This window comes from Myotis yumanensis, unplaced genomic scaffold (genome assembly GCF_028538775.1).
Source record: "Myotis yumanensis isolate MYYU_CA2020_CCGP unplaced genomic scaffold, mMyoYum1.0.hap1 SCAF_1, whole genome shotgun sequence".
Taxonomy (NCBI): domain Eukaryota; kingdom Metazoa; phylum Chordata; class Mammalia; order Chiroptera; family Vespertilionidae; genus Myotis; species Myotis yumanensis.
Window position 1 is genome coordinate 112,431,238 of NW_027223752.1, and position 21,674 is coordinate 112,452,911.

The window sequence follows — 21,674 nt, forward strand, 5'->3', positions numbered from 1 at the left end:
CTGAGTTCATCCATAGGTGCATGATTTTTGTCCAGTCTCTTCCCGAATCTCCCATTCCCCTTTCCCCCCCAAGAATAGTCAGTCCATTCCCTTTCTATGTCCCTGATTCATTATAGTCACCAGTGCATTCTGTACATCAGGTTATTTATTCACTTGATTCTTAGATTCATTTGTTGATAGATGCATATTTGTTGTTCATAATTTGTATCTTTACCTTTTTCTTCTTCTTCCTCTTCTTAAAGGATACCTTTCAGCATTTCATATAATACTGGTTTGGCGGTGATGAACTCCTTTAGTTTTTCCTTATCTGTGAAGCTCTTTATCTGACCTTCAATTCTGAATGATAGCTTTGCTGGATAAAGTAATCTTGGTTGTAGGTTCTTGGTATTCAGCACTTTGAATATTTCTTGCCATTCCCTTCTGGCCTGCAAAGTTTCTGTTGAGAAATCAGCTGACAGTCGTATGGGTATTCCCTTGTAGGTAATTGAGCCTCTTTCTCTTGCTGCTTTTAAGATTTTCTCTTTGTCTTTTGCTCTTGGCATTTTAATGATGATGTGTCTTGGTGTGGTCCTCTTTGGATTCCTTTTGTTTGGGGTTCTCTGCGCTTCTTGGACCTGTAAGTCCATTTCTTTCTCCAGGTGGGGGAAGTTTTCTGCCATTATTTCTTGAAATAGGTTTTCAATATCTTGCTGTCTCTCATCTTCTGGGACTCCAATGACTCTGATATTAGTCCGCTTAAAGCTGTCCCAGAGGCTCCTTACACTATCTTCACACTTTCGGATTCTTTTTTCATTATGCTTTTCCAATTGGGTGTTTTTTGTCGAATCTTTGGTTTGATTCTTGTGCTCCTCTGGTCTGCTATTGGGTATAATGTTCTTTATTTCAGTCCGTGTATGCTTACTTTCTAATTTCTTTATCGTAGCATCGAGGGTCTCATTAGTTTTCGTGAGGCTCTGCACAAATTTATGGCAAGCCCTCAAAATTGCGATTCTTAGCTCCATATCCTCCATTTCTGTCATGTTTTTTTGTCTCCGCATCTTTTATGCTTTCTTGGTGCACCCCCTTGTGGTCTCTGTGCGCAGTCTTGTTCTAGCCAAGCCTTAATTGTTGTAGTTAACACTAGAGGGATTTGACCACCAGGCCGACTGGCGGTGGAAATCAGCTGTGGGAAAACTTCAGTCCTCAGGGGAGGTGCTAGTCCAGCCCTTGCCTGAGGCGATCGGCAAATGGCTCTGCGCAGGGTTTGGGCGGGGCGGGCTCAACAGGGCGGGGGGGAGGGAGCAGCTATGGCCGCTCTCAGTCCGTCCCCAGGGGCTCTGCCTCTTTGTCCCAGCAATCGCTGCAAACCTCGGAGGGACCGTAGCCAGACAGTCCCGCTTCTCCCGTTTGAGTCTGGGTCCCTAGAGACTCGCCCAGATCTGTAGCCCAGAGTCTGAGACTCACTCCTGAGTGAAAACGACAATCGCGCCCTCAGCCGCCAGCCCGCTTTGCGCGCGCACCCTCACCACCGCACCGCCGTACCTTTAAATTTTCCACACTGCGCCTCCGCTGAGCGTCGGAATGCTGTTGTTTTTGCTTCTAGTTGAAGAGACTCTCCTCAGCCAGCCTTCCCGTGGTTCTGGTTGATGTCCGGTCCGACTTTTAGTTGTATTTTTGAAGTGGTTGTCCACGGCGGCAGTCTCCGGTGTTTACCTATGCCGCCATCTTCCAGGGCTTTATGTTTAACCAAAGCTGAATAAAAGGCTGGCAAGGCCTGGGCACCAGTGGAGGTCCTTCCCCTTGAGTTGGACCTGCCCGCCTGGCCCCCCAATATTTCCAAATTATCTCTTGTCTCTTCTCTTTCATTTGTGTGCGGCTCCTCTTCCAGATCCTGAACCCTAAACCACGTGGGACATGGGGGAAACACACATACAACAAATAATCTGATGAACAGAATAAACTGGTGATTATAATAGAATCAGGGGCATAGAAAGGGAGTGGACTGACTATTCTTGGGGGGGGGGGGAAGGGTGTGGGGGATGCGGGAAGAGACTGAACAAAAATTGTGCACCTATGGATGAGGACAGTGGGGGGAGTGAGGGCGGAGGGGGGGTGGGAACCGGGTGGAGGGGAGCTATGGGGGGGAAAAGAGGAACAACTGTAATAACCTGAACAATAAAGATTTAATTTAAAAAAAAAAAGAAAGAAAAAGAAAGGAGTGATCTAATGAATGTACCTCTCAAAGACTTTTGATATCTTATTTCATGCTGAGACTAAAACCATCTTTGGATACTGACATCTGATAGCCTGTGACCAACTCTACCACAGACCCTGAAATCTACCATAGCCACCCACTGTAAAAGTCAAATCTTTGATCTTGTCAGTACCAAAAATTACCAGCCTTTGTACTATCAATTTCAAACATCCCACTGTTTGATCATGAGTCTCTAACATTCCAATGATTCTTCTACCTCGACCAGGACCTACAAACCACTGACCCCTAATCCCTTCAAAGTGCCCCTCAGTTCCCTCGTGTTTTCTTTTCGTGTGTGTGTGTGTGTGTGTGTGTGTGTGTGTGTGTGATTTTGAGAGTATATTTATTAAAGCTGGGGACAGTGAAACAAGGAAGAACCAAGGGTAGAAGCAAGAAAGAGAGACTAGAAATGTTATGGGTAACAAGTGAGAGCAAAGGCAGGGCTGCTGTCAGCCCCCTGGAGAGTCAGAGAAAAGGGGGCCTTAGAGACAGGTTCAAGGGGTTAGCCTGGGAGAAACTGCTGCTGCCTCTTCTTGCAAGTCTCATGAAGTCCCTTGGAGTTTAGGAGATGCATGAGTGTGGGGTAAGAAGAGGGAGAAGGGAAAAGCCTGGGCATACTTCCAAGAGGAGAATGCACCAGTTCTCTCATGTGTTCATCTCCCCCTTTACCTGTATTAGATTCTGTGGTCTCTCTTTAAAAGCACACCCTTATATAAACCCTCAATTCCTTTGTCCCCATAACTTAGTTGTATTTCCCTGGGAAAACTTTACCCCTGGGAAAACTTAATCCATAGCTAAATGTAGCTCTCTGCCTATTCTATCCTGAACCCAGGCAGCTGTTGTTTTTCCTTTAATTTTTAAAATTACAGCTTACATTCAATATTATTTTGTATTAGTTTCAGGTATACAGCACAGTGGTCAGACAATCATATACTTCACAACATGCTCCCCCAACATTTCTAGTACTCACATGGCCATACACAGTTATTATATTATTGACTATATTCCCTATACTTTACATACCTGTGACTATTTTGTAACTAAGAAGTTATACTTCTTAATCCCTTTCCCTTTTTCATCCAGTCCCCTAAACTGCCTCCCCTCTGGTAACCATCAGACTGTTTTCAGTATCTATGAGTCTGTTTCAATTTTATTTGTTCATTTATTTTGTTCTTTAGCTTCCACATATAAGTGAAATCATATGGTACTTGTCTTTCTGTAACAAGATAGTAAGAAGCTAGGAAAATTCTTGGGCAAGTGGAATAGGGAAACTAAGTCAAGAAAATTAAACAAAGCCAAACAGATTGGGCAGCTAGCAGCCAGCTTGCAGAAAGACCTTATCTTCCCCAACCAAGGACACTTGGAAACAAATGGTTATTAAATACCTCTCCACTCTAACCAGAGAATACATAACTTAAATCAACCTGGAACTACTAAATTGGGAAGGGGGAAGGAAGAAAGGAGATTTTTATCTCACCCACTAAACAAAGAAGTCAGCAGTCTTGGGACTTACTAGATGTTCTTATAAATTCTGGAAAAAGCCACAACAAAGTAAAAGGGGAACTTTGAAATCTACTCTGTGCCCAAGATATTCTGCAAAGGAACCTTGAAACCTGTAGACAGAACACAACCTCTGCAACTTCACCGAGTGGCACACTCAGATTAGCTGAATGCCCACCTGTGCTTTATACTAGGTATATTTTGATAAAAATTGCTTGCCTTGCTTCTTTAATAAATTAGCTTGCTTTACTACAATGCTGTGTCCACTGTCACTTGTTTGAAATCTTTCCTACAAGACTGACAGAACTGAGGAGGAGACAGCCCTCTCCCTTCAAGTCAGGGGGCTATCCGATAACATCTTTTCTGGTGTTCCTGGTGTCCTATAATCCTATCTAATAATAGACAAACATGGTAATTGACTGTACCTTTGCTATGCCTCCCATTGGCTAATCAGCACAATATGCAAATTAACTTCCAACAAAGATGGCGGCTAATTTGCATACTGCAGGCAGGGCAGGATAGCGCAGCCGCCAGCACGAGCTGCCATCCCAAGCCGCAGGCCAGCCCTAGAAGCCCCAGAAGCCGGTGATCAGGGGGAGATGGAGGTCCCCTGCCCAGGCCTGATGCCTCTGGCAGAGGCGTCAGGCCTGGGCAAGGGGCTGATCCAGTGATCGGAGGGTGATGGGGGTCAACGCCTCTGGCTGAGGCGTCAGCCTGGGCGAGGGCGGAGCCAGTGATCGGTGGGGGGAGATGGGGGTCCCTTGCCCATGCCTGATGCCTCTGGCCAAGGTGTCAGGCCTAGGCGAGGGGCTGATCCAGCGATTGGAGGGTGATGGGGGTCAACGCCTCTGGCCAAGGTGTCAGGCCTGGGCGAGGGGCCGAGCTAGCGAATAGAGGGAGATGGGGATCCCCTGCCCAGGCCTGACACCTGGGCCAGAGGCGTCAGTCCTGGGCCGGGGCAGAGCCGGTGATGGGGGGGGAATGGGGGTCCCCTGCCCAGGCCTAAAGCCTGGGCCAGAGGTGTCAGGCCTGGGCAGGGGGCGGAGCCAGCAATTGGAGGGGTCTGGGGGCCCCCTGCCCAGGCCTGACACCTCTGGCCGAGGCATCAGGCCTGGGTGAGGGGCCGATCCGGTGATCAAAGGGTGATGGGGGTTGATGCCTCTGGCGAGGCGTCAAGCCTGAGCAAGGGCGGAGCCGGTGATGGGAGGGAGATGGGGGTCCCCTGCCCAGGCCTGATGCCTGAGCCAGAGGCGTCAGGCCTGGGGCCGGAGGGGCGGGGCAAGCCGGCGATTGGTGTGAACTACAGAGGAAACACCTTTTCTGACCGCTCATTGGTTAAGCTCTCTGTATGCCACTGGTAATATTCTTAGTAACTTGGGTAATAAGAATCCAAAAAGGTGATCTAGGGTTTTTCACCACACTCCTGGTGAAAAAAACGAAGGTCTGCTGCTGGAGGGCTAAGAAATGTCATGTCTTGCCCTAGCCAGTTTGGCTCAGTGGATAATGCCTTGGCCTGCCGATGGCAGGGTCTGAGTTCAATTCTGACCAAGGGCATGTACCTAGGTTGCAGGCTCCTCTCTGGCCGGGGCCCACGTCAGGAATCATGAAGGAGGCAACCAATCAAAGTGTTCCTTTCACTTTGATGTTTCTCTCTGTCTTTCCCTTTCTCTTCCACATTCTCTAAAAATCAATGGAAACATATCCTCAGGTGAGGATAAAAAAATAATAATAAAGAAATTATTATTATATGAAAGACACATCTTGAAAATGCCTAAAGAAACTTGTCATTTTTTCATGGTGAAGGGACTGAAGTCTGTGTTGATGAAAAAACCTTGCTGGCTGCCCTGACTGGCAGTGGCTGCAACAGCGGGGTGATGGGGCTGGTGCCTTCCCCTGATCAGCCCGGTCACTTCCCACAAAGGGAGGCCAGACTGCAGCTTAGGCCCTATCCCCAAGGGGAGCAGGGAGCAGGCCTAAACCGTCACTAGGACATCCCCTGAGGGCTCCCAGTATGTGAGAGGGGGCAGGCTGGGCTGAGGGACAGCCCCCCCCAGTGCATGAATATTGTGCATCGGGCCCCTAGTATTTCTATAACTGACTTTTTTTACTTAGCATAATACCCTCTAGGTCCATCCATGCCATTGCAAATGGTAAGATTTCAATCTTTTTTGCGGCTAACTGATATTCCATTGTATATATGTACCACAGCATGTTTATCATTCATCCACTGATGGGAACTTGGGTTGCTTCCATATCGTAGCTATTGTAAATATCACTACAATTAACAAAGAAATATATATGTTCTTTTACTTATTTATTTTTTTAAATTTAAACAGCTTAACTTTATTTTTTTATTTGTATTTTTTTTCTTTTTCTTAATCTTTAATTTCTTTATTGGTTAAGGTATTACAAATGTGTCCTCATCCTCCCATTAACCCCCAACTTCCCCCCCACCCTGCCCCACACTCATGCTCTCATCCCCCTGTTGTCCGTGTCCATTGGTTTGGCTTATATGCATGCATAAAAGTCCTTTAGTTGATCTCTTCCCCTTACCCCCACCGTCCCCTACTTTCCCTCTGGGGATTAATAGTCTGATCGCTGTTTCTCTGTCTTTGGATCTGTCCCTGTTCATCAGTCTACGTTGTTCTCTATATTCCACAAACGAGTGAGATCATGTGGTATTTATCTTTCTCTGACTGGCTTATTTCACTTAGCATAATGCTCTCCAGTTCCATCCATTCTGTTGCAAATGGCAAGAGTTCCTTCTTTTTTACCGCAGCGTAGTATTCCATTGTGTAGATGTACCACAGTTTTCTAATCCACTCATCTGCTGATGGGCACTTAGGCTGTTACCAAATCTTAGCTATGGTGAATTGAGCTGTTATGAACACAGGGGTGCATATATCCTTTCTGATTGATGTTTCTGTTTCCTTGAGATATATTCCTAGAAGTGGGATCACTGGGTCAAATGGGAGTTCCATTTTTAGTTTTTTGAGGAAACTCCATACTGTTCTCCACAGTGGCTGCACCAGTCTGCATTCCCACCAGCAGTGCAGAAGGATTCCTTTTTCTCCACATCCTCTCCAACACGTTTGTTGATTTGTTGATGATAGCCATTCTGGCGGGTGTTGAGATGATACCACATTGTCATTTTGATTTGCATCTCTCGTATAATTGGTGACTTTGAGCATGTTTTCATATGTCTTTCAGCCTTCTGTATGTCCTCTTTTGAAAAGTGTCTATTTAGGTCCATTGCCCATTTTTTTATTGGATTGTTTATCTTCCTATTGTTAAGTTGCATGAGTTCCCTGTAAATGTTGGAGATTAAACTCTTATCAGTGATATCATTAGCAAATATGTTCTCCCATGCAGTGGGTCTTCTTGTTGTTTTGTTCATAGTTTCCTTTGCTGTGCAAGAGCTTTTTATTTTGATGTAGTACCATTTGTTTATTTCCTCTTTAGTTTCCATTGCCCTAGGAGCAGTATCAGAGAAGAAATTCCTTCAGCATATGTTTGCAATTTCGCTGCCTGTGGATTCCTCTAGTATTTTTATGGTTTCCTGTCTTACGTTTAAGTCTTTTATCCATTTTGAGTTTCTTTTTGTGTATGGTGTGAGTTGGTGGTCTAGTTTCATCTTTTTGCATTTATCTGTCCAATTTTCCCAACACCATTTATTGAAGAGACTGTCTTGACTCCATAGATATGTTCTTTTAAATTAGTGTCTTGGGTTTCTTCGAATATATTCTCAAAAGTGGAATTGCTCAATCATATGCAGTTCTATATAATGTTTTCCATAGAGGCTGCACCAATCTGCCTTCCCATCAACAGTGTATGAGGGTTCCCTTTTCTCCACATCCTCACCAGCACTTGTTGTTTGTTGATATACTGATGATAGTCATTTTGACAGATGTAAGGTGATATCTCACTGTGATTTTAATTTGCATTTTTCTGATGATTAGTCACATTGAGCATCTTTTCATATGTCTATAGGCAATCTGTATATATCTTTGAGAAGTGTCTATTCAAGTCCTCTTCCCATTTTTTACTTGGATTGCTTTTTTTTTTCTTTTTGGTATTGAGATGTAGGAGCTCTTTATAAATTTTGGATATTAACCCCTTTTGGATATAACATTGGCAAATATCTTTTCCCATTCAGTAGGTTGTCTCTTTGTTTTATTAATGATTTACTTTGCTGTACAGAAACTTTTTATTTTGATGTAGTCCCATTTATTTTTTCTTTTGTTTCCCTTGCCTGATGCAATAGATCAGAAAAAAAAAATTGCTACAAGAAATGTCTGAGATTTTACTACCTATGTTTTCTTCTAGGATTTGTATGGCTGTGAGTCTAACTTTTAAGTCTTTAATCCATTTTTAATTTATTCTTGTATATGGCGTATCTGTCCAAGTTACCAAACACCATTTATTGAATACAATGTCTTTATCGCATTGTATGTTCTTGCCTCCTTTGTCAAATATTAATGACCATTAAGGTGTAGGTTTATTTCTGGACTCTCATTTCTGTTCCATTGATCTATTGCCTGTTTTTATGCCAGTACCATGCTGTTCTGATTACTATAGCTTTGTAGTATAGTTTGATATCAGGTACTGTGATACCTACAATTTTGTTGTTTTTTAATCAAGACTGCTGTTGCTATTCGAGGTCTTTTGTGGTTGTATATAAATTTTTTTAATCATTTGTTCTAGCTCTGTGAAATATGGCATTGGTATTTTGGCAGAAATTGCATTGAATCTATAAATTGCTTTGGATAGTATGGACATTTTAATGATGTTAATTCCTTCTATCCATGAGCATAGTATATGCTTCCATTGTTTTGTATCTTCTTCAATTTCCTTCTTCAGTTTCTTTAATTTTCCAAATACAAGTCTTTTATCATCTTTGTTCAATTTCTTCCTAGGTATGTTTGCTGTTGTTATAATTGTAAATGGGATTATTTTCTTAGTTTCCCTTTCTGATAGTTCATTAGTGTGTAAAAATGCAAATAATTTCTGAATATTTTGTATTCTGAATTACTAAATTCATTTATCAGTTCTTCTAGTTTTTGGTAGAATCTTTGGGGTTCTCTATATATATCATGTCATCCGCAAATAATGACAGTTTTACTTCTTCCTTTCCAATTTGGATGCCTTTTCTTCTTGTCTGATTTCTGTAACTAGGATTTCCAATACTATCTACACTAATAAAAGAGAAAGATGTAAATTGACTGTGCCTTTGTGACACCCACCAGCCAATCAGGAGTGAGTATGCAAATTAACCCAACAAAGGTGGCGGGTTAATTTGCATATGCAGGTGCTGAGTGGCCTGGGGCAGGGCGGTCTCTTGCGTGCACGCCAGCACCAAGCAGTCTGGGTCCCAGGGATGGGCATCCTCGGGACTCAGGCCCCTGAGCCTGTAGGCCCGCACATAGGCCCAGAGCAGCTTGGGCCCCGGACGACCACCGGCCACTCTGGACCTATGCGCGCAGGCGCCAAGCAGCCAGGGGCGGGGCGGGAACGCCCTCCGCATCACTGTGGCTGCCCTGTGGGCAGCATGCACGTACCAAGTGGCCAGTGAGTGGGGCGGGACGGGGGCGTTCTCATCCCCCTGGCTGCTCTGGGCCTACCCACGCAGGCACCGAGAAGCCTGGGTCCTGGGGACACCACTGGAGTGTGTGGTCCTGTCAGCCCAACCTGGGGGCAGTTGAAGTTCCCAGTCCTTTTCGTTTCAGCAGCCCCTGGACAGGAAGCAAAATCCAAGAGCGCAGGGGGGCACCAGGAATTCTGAGAATCATAGTTCTGGTGGCAGACGCGTTGTGGGTTCTCCTAGACCAGGGGTGGGCAAACTTTTTGACTCGAGGGCCACAATGGGTTCTTAAACTGGACCGGAGGGCCGGAACAAAAGCATGGATAGAGTGTTTGTGTGAACTAATATAAATTCAAAGTAAACATCATTACATAAAAGGGTACGGTCTTTTTTTTTTTTTTTTTTTTTTAGTTTTATTCATTTCAAATGGGCCGGATCCAGCCCGCAGGCCATAGTTTGCCCACGGCTGTCCTAGACACTAGAGCAAAGTGTGCCTGGAGCAAGTTACTGTTGCAGGTTGGGGATGGAGGGAGAGCAAAGGTGAGAGACATAAGTAAAGTCAGAGTGTCGAGGAAAAATTAAAAGGAAGATATCCTGCAACTTCTAGGAAATCTCCACCAATGGAGCAAAAAAAAAAAAAAATAGAGCTCTACTACTCTGTGAGCACAAAACCAAACTGGGTTGGGGTCTCAGACATTTCGCTCACATGATTGCAAAGACAGAAACTCTCGGATTGGAGAGGGCTCTCCTGAGGGCTCCCAGATTGGAGAGGGTGCAGGTCAGGTTGAGGGACCCACCCCCCATGCACAAATCTTTGTGCACCGGGACCCTAGTGTTAAATAATATTGAAAGTCAACTTCCCCGTCTTGTTCTTGGTATTAAAGGAAATGTTTTTAGCTCTAGGTGGTTTGGTTCAGTTGATAGAGTGTCAGCCTGCAGACTGGAAGATTCCTGGTTCGATTCTGGTCGAGGGCACATGCCTGAGCTATGGGTTCAATCTCCAATAAGGGGCACACAGAAGATAGCAAATCAATGATTCTCTCACATCATTGATGTTTCTATCTCTCTCTCCCTCTCCCTTCCTCTGAAATCAATAAAAAATTTTTTTTAAAAAAGGAAATGCTTTTAGTTTTTCCCCATTGAGTATGACGTTAGCTATGGGTCTGCCATATATGGCCTTTAATATGTTGAGGCATATTCCCTCTACTCCCACTTTGCTGAGTTTTTATCATAAATGAGTGCCAAATGTTATCAAATTATTTTTCTGCATCTACTGATCATATAATTTTTATCCTTCATTTTGTTTATGTGGTCTATCACATTATTGATTTGCTGATATTGTACCAACCTTGCATTCCCAGAATAAATCCCACTTGATCATGTTGTATGATATTTTTAATGTAGTGCTCAATTTGATTTGCTAATATTCTGTTGAGGAATTTAGCATCTATATTCATCAGGGATATTGGCCTGTAATTTTATTTCCTTGTAGTGTCTTTATCTGATTTTGGATTTAGGGTAATGCTGACTTCATAAAATGAGCTTGGAGTCTTCCCTCCTGTGGAATTTTTAGGAATGGTTTGAGAAGGATGGATGTTATTTTTCTTTAAATGCTTGGTAAAATTCACTGTGAAGCCATCTGGTCTATAACATTTGTTTGTTGGGATGTGTGTTTTGGTTTGTTTTACTGTTTCAATTTTATTAGTTGTAATCAGTCAGTTCAGATTTTCTGTTTCTTCTTCTTTCAGTTTTGGAAGATTGTATGTTTCTTGAAATTTATCCATATCTTCCAAATCACCCAATTTTGGGCACATAGTTATCTGTAATATTTTTTTATAATCCTTTATATTTCTATGGTGTCATTGTTACTTCTCTTCTTTCATTTCGGATTTGGGTCCTCTCTTTTTTTTATTTTTCCTGAGTCTAGTTCAGTGATGGCGAACCTATGACACGCATGTCAGAGGTGACACGCAAACTCATTTTTTTGGTTGATTTTTCTTTGTTAAATGGCATTTAAATATATAAAATAAATATCAAAAATATAAATCTTTGTTTTACTATGGTTGCAAATCTCAAAAAATTTCTATATGTGACACGGCATCAGAGTTAAGTTAGGGTTTTTCAAAATGCTGACATGCCGAGCTCAAAAGGTTCGCCATCACTGGTCTAGTTAAAGGTTTATAAATCTTGCCCTAACTGGTTTGGCTCAGTGGATAGAACATCTGCCTGCGGACTTAAGGGTCCCAGGTTCGATTCCGGTCAAGGACATGTACCTTGGTTGCGGGCACATCCCCAGTGGGGAGTGTGCAGGAGGCAGCTGATCGATGTTTCTCTCTCGTCGATGTATCTAACTCTCTATCCCTCTCCCTTCCTCTCTGTAAAAAATCAATAAACTATATTTTTTAAAAAAAGATTTATAAATCTTATTTATATTTTCAAAGAACCAGCTCTTGGTTTCACTGGTCTTTTGTATTGTTTTTGTAGACTCTGTTTCATTTATCTCTGTTCTAATCATTATTATTTTCTCCCGTCTACTCACTTAGGGCTTTGTTTGTTGTTCTTTCTATAATTTCTTTAGGTGTAAGGTTAGAATGTTTGAGATTTTTCTTGTTTCTTGAGGTGGAATGTATTACTATGAATTTCCCTCTTAGGACTGCTTTTATTGTATCCCACAGATTTTGTGTTGTTGTGTTCTCATTTTCACTTATCTCAAGGTCATTTAGCCTCCTTGTGTTTGTGTGAATTTCAGTTTTTTCCTTGTAATTAATTTCTAGTTTCATACCACTGTGTTTGGAAAGCATGCTTGATGTGATTTCAATCTTCTTAAATTTATTGAGACTTGTTTGCAGCCTATCCTGTGTTTATCCTGAAATATGTTTCATGTGCAGTTAAGAGAATGTATAATCTGCTGCTTTGGAGTAAAATGCTCTGAAAATATCAATTAAATACAAGTGAATTAGTGTGTAATTTAAGCCACTGTTTCCTTGGTGTTTTTCTGTCTGGAAGATCTATTCATTGCCAAAACCGGTTTGGCTCAGTGGATAGAGCATCGGCCTGCGGACTGAAGGGTCCCAGGTTTGATTCCGGTCAAGGGCATGTACCTGGGTTGCGGGCACATTCCCAGTGGGGGATGTGCAGGAGGCGGCTGATCGATGTTTCTCTCTCATCGATGTTTCTAACTCTCTATCTCTCTCCCTTCCTCTCTGTAAAAAATCAATAAAATATATTTAAAAAAAAAAAAAAAGATCTATTCATTGATGTCAATGGGTGTTAAAAATCCCCTACTCCAACTGTATTAGTGTCTATCTCGCCATTTACATCCATCAATATTTGCTTTATGTATTTAGGTGCTGCTACATTGGCTGCATAAATATTTACAAAGGTTATAGCCTCTTGTTGAATTGATCCCTTTATCATTATGTAATATCCTTCTCTGTCTATTATAGCCACCCCAGTTTGTTTGTTTTTTTCATTTCCATTTGCATGAATATCTATTTTCATCCCTTTACTTTTTTCTGAGGTTGGTCTTTTCTAGAGATTATACATATGGATCATGTTTTCTTATCGACTCACCTACTTTATGTCTTTTTATTTAAGTTTTTAATCCATTTACATTTAAAGTGATTATTGATAGGTACACACTTACTGCCACTTTATTCTATACTAGAGGCCCGGTGCACGGATTTGTGCATGTTGGGGGAGGGGGTCACTCAGCCTGGCCTGTGCCCTCTTGCAATCCGGGACCCCTCGAGGGATGTAGCAGTGTTCCAAGCAGCATGGAGTCAGGGAGGAGCCCAAGCGGGCGCTGCACTGCTCGCACTCATCCCAGCCCACTGCACCTACTGCCGCTGCTTGGTAGCACTGCCACAGAGTCAGGAGAGGCTCCTGCTGCTGCAAGTGTGCCTGCCAGCCATGAGCCCAGCTTCTGGCTGAGCGGTGCTCCCCCTGTGGGAGTACATGGACCAACAGGGGGCAGCTCCTATGTGGAGCGTCTGCCCCCTGGTGGTCAGTGCGCATCATAGTAACTGGTCAACCGGTTGTTTTGATTGTTCGGTCGTAATGGTTGCTCAGGCTGTATGTATGTATGTGTGTGTGTGTGTGTGTGTGTGAGTATATAGTTTAATTTATAAGTATGCTCTTGTTTTCTCTTTCTTCTTAAAAAAACTTTAACATTTCTTACAATACTGGTTTGGTGGTAATGAATTCTTTTAGTGTTTTCTTGTCTGGGAAGCACTTTATTTCCCCTTCAATTTTATTGTCTACTTCATTTTTAAATGATAGCCTTTCTTGGTAGAGTAGTCTTGGTTATAAGTTCTTGCTTTTCATAATTTTTAATATTTCATGCCAATCCCATCTGGCCTGAAATTTTTCCACTGAGAAATCAGCTGACAGTCTTAAGGAAGTTCCCTTATAGATAACTGTCTTTCTTTTGCCACTTTTAAAAGTCTCTCTGTTTTTAACTTTTGCCATTTTAATTATGATTTGTCTTAGTATGGGCCTCTTTACATTCATCTTTTTTGTGCCTCTCTACTTTTCCTGGACTTGTATGTATTTTTCCTTCACTGGTTAGGAAGTTTTTGTCATTATTTCTTCAAATAGGTTATTAGTTCATTGCTCTGTCTTTTCTCCTTTTGGTACCCCTATGATGTGGATGTTGTTACAGTTGAGGTTGTCCCAGAGGTCCCTTAAACTATCCTCATTTTTTTAAATTCTTTTTTCTTTTTGCTGCTCTGCTTGGCTATTTTCTGCAACCTTGTCCCCCTAATTGCTGCTTCGATCCTCTGCTTCATCTAACCTGTTGATTCCTTCCAATTTATTCTTCATTTCAGATACTGTATTTTTTATTTCTGACTTATTCTTTACTATGGTTTCTATGTCCTTTTTTATGCTATCTAAGTTCTCACTGAGTCCATCTATTCTTCCCCTACATTCTTTGAGCATCCTTATAACCATTGTTTTGAACTCTGTCTCTGATAGATTGCTTGCCTCTAGTTCATTTAGTTCTTTTTCTGGGGATTTCTCCTGTTCTTTCATTTGAGGTCTGTTTCTTTGTGTCTCCATCTTGGCTGCCTCTCTGTATTTTTTTTTCTGTGTATTAGGTACATTTGCTATGTCTCCCAATGTTGGTACTGTGACCTTATGCCACAGGTGTCTTGTAGGTATTGCTATCACTCTTTAAAAAGATATATTTTAATCCTTTTATACCTCTATTACTTTGATAATATCCCCTAGGTCATGTTCCTTAATTCTGCTCTGTTTTCACTTTTTCTCTATTTGTTTTTTATAGTAATTGATTATCCAGTTAACAAAGTTGTTCTACTTAATCCAATTTATACCTAACAGTTGGAAGACCCAAACGTTCAGGTGGCATTAAAATTGGAGATCAGATCACAGTCAAATTATTATAGCAGTGTGGTAATTGGCTATTTTCAGGATGCAGGGCTCTAGGGATCATCTGAGAAGCGTGGAATTTAAACATGCAGTTTTGCAGGTTTTTTGTGTTTTTTGTTTGTTTGTTTGTTTTTGAGACCCTCTGTCTCCATACCCTACTCTAACTGTAACAAGAATCCATTGTTACTATTGGAGCTTGGGGTGCTTAAACTTTATAATATTAGAGTGTGTTCAGGCTTGGGTTATGTGTTTAATCAGTAGTAGCAACAAAAATACAATATATTGGCATTTACTATCCCGTCCTCCCTGCTCTCCCGCCCAACCCTTCAGTAAATCAAAAACAAATAGCCCTGGCTGGTTTGGCTCAACGGATAGAGCATCGGCCTGCGGACTGAAGGGTCCCGGGTTCAATTCCGGTCAAGGGCATGTACCTGGGTTGTGGGCACATCCCCAGTAGGGGGCGTGCAGGAGGCAGCTGAATCGATGTTTCTTTCTCATCGATGTTTCTAACTCTCTATCCCTCTCCCTTCTTCTCTGTAAAAAAATCAATAAAATATATTTTAAAAAAAAAAACAAATGTATCAATGCAAATATTTTTCTCATATATTGATTCTACCAAGTTATTAAGGATTGAGGGGAGAAGGAAATGAAAATATTTTTCATTAATCCATTTACATTTAAAGTGATTATTACATTGAAACTGTCCATAGGTATGATCTGCGGAGTGGGGTGGGGTGGAAGATGTACCTACAAATTAAATTTAATGAAGTATTAGATTTTGCCTGTCTGTCTTCCCCTTCTTCCCATGAGCTTTTGGAAAGCAGGAACTATGTCTTTTTGCTCTTAATATACCTCAGAAAAGGATAAAGCATATGAACAAGCATTAATTGAGTGAATAATTCTTAGAGTATACTTGTTTGGTGCAAGTATACATTTCTGCAGAATCCTAACCTGAGTTGGAATTTATGGAATAAAATTTATTAAATATTTCAAAGCATAATAAATATTCTAAAAAGCTATTAACCTATTCCTTAAATTGTTATTAAGATAGCTTTTCTGCATATGGTCTCCTAGCTGATTCCAAGTTCCCAATGCTATGAGTTCTTTCAGTTAATGATTATTCAGAGCCACAAGACACTTGGTCAGTGGACAGATAACTGAGAACTTAGTAAGACTGGAAACATTCCTTTTCTTAACTGTCAGAGAAAAGTTAAAAACATGTTTCCTATTATGTACCATGACTTGCTTACTGTCAATGTTAGCTTTTCTTCTAGTGACTGACAAATAGCTATGGAAAAAAAAAATCTGTACATTCCAAAAAAAAATCTGTACATACAAAAAAAAATGTGTACATTCCAATGACACAATCTCTGTCAAAGTAACCATCCTATATAATAAAAGCCTAATATGCAAAGTGTCTGGTCATCCGGTCGGCCATTCAACCAATCAAAGCATAATATGCTAATGATATGTTAAGGCCGCTCAACCGCTCGCTATGACGTGCACTGACCACCAGAGTGCAAACGCTCCGACCTGTGGGTTAGCTTGCTGCTGGGGTCCAGCTGATTGGGACTGAGCAAGATGGGTTGGACATGTCCTGGGACCCTCCCACTATCCCTCCCTGGCTGGCCAACCTCCCATGTCCTTCCCTAGCCCTAATAGTACATCAGTGGGCTCCCTCGGCCTGACCTGCGCCTTCTCGCAATCTGGGCTAAGGGACTCACCCCCCTGAGTGCATGAATTTCATGAACCAGGCCTCTAGTTCATAATGATAGACATGCAAGAGGAATAGAAACAACTTCCAGGGTATCAAATGAAGGTTCCAGTTTAAAGTATCATATTCCCAAGTCAAATGTGTAGGAAACACAAAATATGTATAAGGAGATTTGTGAAAAGAAGCTTCCTTGAACCTGGTCAGTGTAATTCAGTGGTTGAGTATCAAGCTATGAACCAACAAGGTCACCATTCAATTCCTGGTCAGGGCACATGCCCAGGTTATGGGCTCAATCTCCAGTAGGGGGTATGTATGAGGCAGCCAATCAATGATTCTCTCATCACTGGTGTTTCTATCTCTCCTTCCCCCTTCCTCTCTGAAGTCAATAAAAATATATTTAATAAAAAGTTGTCTTTGAAATATTTCATTATAAAAATGTTTTAAACAAAAGCATGAAGACATAATTAAACCTTCTTTTTGAACATATCAAGTATATTCTTGCCTTAGGGTCTATAGACTGTTCTGTCTTGAATTCCCCCCATTTTCCCGAAATCACCCCAAAACCAGCTCCTTTTTATACTCCAGATTAAATCTCATCTCTTTGAAAAAACCTTCTCTACCAACCTAAGGCACTCTATCACATAACCCTGTTTTTTAACCCTCTGCATACCACATCACTTTTCTTGCTTATTTTTAGTTATCTGTCTTACTCCTCCATAAAGAAGTTCTATAAGTCCAAGATCTTCACTATCTTTTTCACCATTTTATCAATAATACAAGCACAAACTAGGAGCTCAAATATTTGTTATATTTGTTTAGCAAAACAATTTTCCTGAATTATATGTATCAGAAGGAAGTATGATATGAAAAGCTCTTTTTAAATGAGATAAATTTTAAAGGTTATATATAGCTTCCAAATACTATTTGTATGTATAGAGTATTTCATATGAGCAAATGATAATTAGTGAAGGTGCCACATTCTAAAGTTGTTCCTAAAGGCATTTAAAAGGTGTCTGACCTTCCTGTGGTACTTCCTACTCCATAGGTGTTTTCTTGTTACTATCACCTCTTATACAGATGAAAAACAATAGCCTAAATAGATGTGCCAGAGTATAAATTCTACAAGCATGGACAAAGCTTTCTCTTGCAGTCCCTATACAGTATAAGACACTTATGAGCAAAATTAATACTAGCCCATTGGTTTTTCACACAGGGTAGAATAAATTAAGGTAATTTTTATAACACGGAACATGATTAAGTATTCAAATAACTTTACCAGAATAAAAACCTGAACATTAAAAAGTACTGATTTAAACTTGTTTTAGATGAAGCCTCCTGGGTCAGAGCAAGTGACCTACCCTAGTAATAATCCAGTATGACCTTGGTACAAAGGTGTAGTTAATAACTGTTACAATAGCATTCAATATTTAATCATGTACCAAACACTACTAATCATCCTACATAAACCATCGTGGGTCTAGCACTAATATACTTACATTTTAAAGCTATGCCACTCCATAAAAACAGAGATCTAAGTTGTATATCCTTTCCCTTATCCAAAATTATCTTTCATGCCACAAGCACTAATATTCTGGAATATAATGAGGAACTCTGTTTCCATTAGACAACCTTGAGGTTTTAGGAACAGTTATTTCCCCTTTTATTGTGTGGCTTTCTCAGTAACTTTCTTAGACTCCACTGTCCAAAATACCGTAGACTAAGTCAATGTAGTGTGGAGCCTACATATGTCAGGAACATACTATTTCCACATCACAGCTCACTGAACCAACTCCCAAATGAACTAGGATAACAAGATATTAAAAGATTCAGTTTACGCCCTGACCGGTTTGGCTCAGTGGATAGAGCGTCGGCCTGTGGACTGAAGGGTCCCAGGTTCAATTCTGGTCAAGGGCATGTACCTTGGTTGTGGGCACATCCCCAGTAGGGGGGGTGCAGGAGGCAGCTGATCCATGTTTCTCTCTCATTGATGTTTCTAACTCTCTATCCCTCTCCCTTCCTCTCTGTAAAAAAAAAAAAAAAAAAAATCAATAAAATATATATATTTTTTTTAAAAATGCAGTTTAAAGATCTTGCCAAAGCAATTAAGCTTTAATACTTAACCACAATCACCATTACCACCTGATAGTGAGGAGCCAGTACAACAGAGTTAAAAAGTTTCCCAAGGCAACCTAAATAAGCTTTTAATAAGCCCTTTGCAGGGAATATTTATTTTTCCAATTATTCATTAAGACCTTAAAAGGAGGGAGGGAGCCAGTATATAAGGATACACTTATTAAAACTGAAGAATACATTACAAATTGTTAGGGAGAACCAGTTAACATCTGTTTTATGTACTCCCTCATAATGGCCTAATTTTTTTTAAATGACAAGTTAAATAGTGCATTTTAAATACTGGTATAGGTTCTATACAAAATTAAAATCAGTATGTTTTAGAGAAAGTAACTTTAACATAGCCTAATGAGATACTTTCCCTTTCTAAAACTTTTGAAATCACACTTTGCTCTAACACTAAGGGCTCTAAGTATAGAACAACTTGAGTTTGAACGCAGGCTCTGTCACCCCTTGATGCCCTCAGTAACCCTTAATGCCCTCATCTGTAAAATAAGCATAATAATATTCCTGCCAGATTGAAGTGATGTGAGAACACTTCATGTAAAGTGCTTAGCACAGTGCCTAGGTGTAATAAGCACTCAAATGTTAGCTATCATTACCACCATCATCAGATTCCAATGTCTGTCCCTAAACTAAACATTTGGTGGGAGACAGACCTAAAAATACTGTTTTCTCATAAGGTTGCACTAATCTGCTCTATGTCACAATATTTTCCCTTGCATGTCTGCTTAGCTTCCTTATCACAGCTCACAAAAGCTTGACTATCCTTGCTAACCTAGATAAAGGGTATTTTTACTACATAGTCTAACTTTAGGCCTGGAATAACCCACTAAGAAATGCACAACTGAAGTTCAACATAACCTTTTTCACTGAAGAAAGTACCAAAAGTACATATGCTAACACAATTTCCAAAGATTCATGAGCAATCACTTAGAATTAACTGATAATTAAGAGTAAATAAAAATCTAATTATTTATTTAAAGAAAATGGCTCCTGTATTTCCAATATTTTATTACATTAACAATTCAAGTCCCTGAGCTTAAATAGCCTAGAATTCATCTGATAGATTATTCTTCAAAATTAAATAGTCATGCCCATAAAAATCACAAGAAACTAAAGGTTACAAAGTGAAGTCTCTCCCTAAGTATCTTATTAATAATAGAGTGTTTATTATTTGGGGATTCCTGAAAATACCTTTTAAAAAGGCTTGTAACTCAAACTAATGTATGAAAAACACTAATTAAAAAAGAAAACATGAATGTAGTGATGGGGAAGGGGGAATGGTGTGGGTGGAGTTGGGTAAGGGGACATCTGTAATAGTGTCAACAACAAAAAATCATGAAAACCCCAATGTCACATGAGAGATTTTGAATAGGTACTATCAGTCAGGACTCTTTCCATCACACCATAAATACTGGAAAAGACTATGACATTGCACATGTGTGTATAGGTGCCTTATTATATGTGCTGCACTAGTGGGGATATAAAAAGTTTCCTCCTTGAGAGGGGAGGGGAAGATGAGAGTTGTAAGAAGAAAAGAATTTTTTTCCAAAATAGGTATGTGTGTGGCAAGGAGAATTTGAATGGGGACATACAAAAGTATGGGAAGTGAGAATGTTCCAGGAGTGTCCTCGGACTGTGGAAAGAGAAGTCTGTCCAGGGCAGCAAGTGTTTAAGAATATGGCCAGTCATGATGAAGGAAAGGTGACTAAGGACATCAGCTGTAATACCAGGAGATTGAACCTTACTTCACTGCTAATTTTTCAAGGGGTTTTGTTTGTTTTTTAAATAAAGTGACATGAGGGAAGAATGCTTAATAAGATTTATCCGGGTGCAAGGTCCAGAGGATTAGAGGGTAGAGAGAGACTGATTGTAGCAATACAGGTTATTACAAAAGTCCCTGGTGAGATAACAACTTGAACTAAGATGAAGTGGCTATAAACACTCCTTTCTTTGGGTGTGTTTTTAAAAAACAACAACTCACAAGCCACCATTTATTGAAAGTGAGCTCATCACTTTTTAAATCTTGTGACTTCCGAATCATATTTAAGAGAGGTTTATAACCTCAGGCTCCCCACACCCATGACCCAAACCGTTTTAATTTCTTGGTCAACGGATTATTTGACTTATCAAATCGAAGCCATTCAGTTTTGGGGCTGCTAACCAGGCAACCAGTTCTCCATTCACAAAGAGCTCTAAGTCAAAGTCCTCACCGAGTTGGCAGCGTTCCCGCATAGGTGCACCCTTTGCTCACAAGCCTTAGGCCGACAACGAAAGCGGAGCCTGGCCCTTTGGGGAATAAATATCCTCTTTACAGCCTGAGGTCCGGAACGAATCTGCATCGAAAGCTCTCTTTCCAGCAGGCTGCTCCAGGGGAAGAACCTGAGACTGGGCCAAGCCCCTCCGCGTGAAGCCCCCAGCCCAGAGACAGTCAAGCACTAAGGCCCGAACGCGGAGGCCGCCAGAAGCCCCTAAGGGTCCCTTCCTCGCCCTCCAGGCACAGGGCCTAGGAGGGATCTCACAAAGCCGTCCCTCTGTCATAGGCCCCGTCACCCCCGACCCCAAGTCGCTGCTGCAGTCCCCGCCGGACCCCTAAGACGCCTCAACCCAGGCCTCACCGCCGGCGCCCCCACCCTTCTCCGCCCACCAGCTCCGCTCACCCAGAAGATAAGGTTGAGAAACACCAGCACAGTCTTGGAGGAGGTGATGCCGCACTGACCCATGGTGCCGACAATCGCTGGGGCCCTGCTTGGGGAGCCGGGTGCGCCCACCCAGCAAGGCCACAATGGCGAGGGCGCCTCCCGGCTGGGATCTGCACAGGCTTGACTGTGGCTGCCCCCAGCCCCGGCGTCCTTGCACAGCCCGGGCCCCAGCAAGCACCTGGCTCCTCTGCGCAGCCGCTCCAGTGGGGAAGTGGGGGGAGCTGAGGGGGAGGCACGCTGCTCCCTAGCAACCGAGTTGAACCGGACCGGAAGCTTAGGCCATTCACTCCCTAGGCGGGCTACAGCGAGGCCGTGCCTCTTAAAGGAGCCAAAGACTCAGCTACTTTTGGCCTCTGGCCACCCTTGGATGCAAATGGCTCATGAGGGAAATTTTATTGGAGGAAATTCTCCTCATAGAGC

General features: G+C 41.7%; 1 protein-coding gene across 2 annotated transcripts in view; it reads right to left on the minus strand.

The window, feature by feature from the left end:
* The window catches only part of TSPAN3 (tetraspanin 3), a 99,317-nt gene extending 77,855 nt beyond the window's left edge, over nt 1-21,462 (minus strand). Inside the window, exon 1 of one of the 2 annotated variants that reach the window (XM_070429749.1) lies at nt 21,213-21,457. In XM_070429749.1, coding sequence (XP_070285850.1) covers nt 21,213-21,275 — 63 coding nt within the window. In that variant the 5' untranslated portion in view covers nt 21,276-21,457. Of the gene's footprint in view, nt 1-21,212 lie in introns of both variants that reach the window. The other variant, XM_070429740.1, reaches the window with a different exon arrangement.
* Between the last annotated feature and the right edge of the window lie 212 nt (nt 21,463-21,674).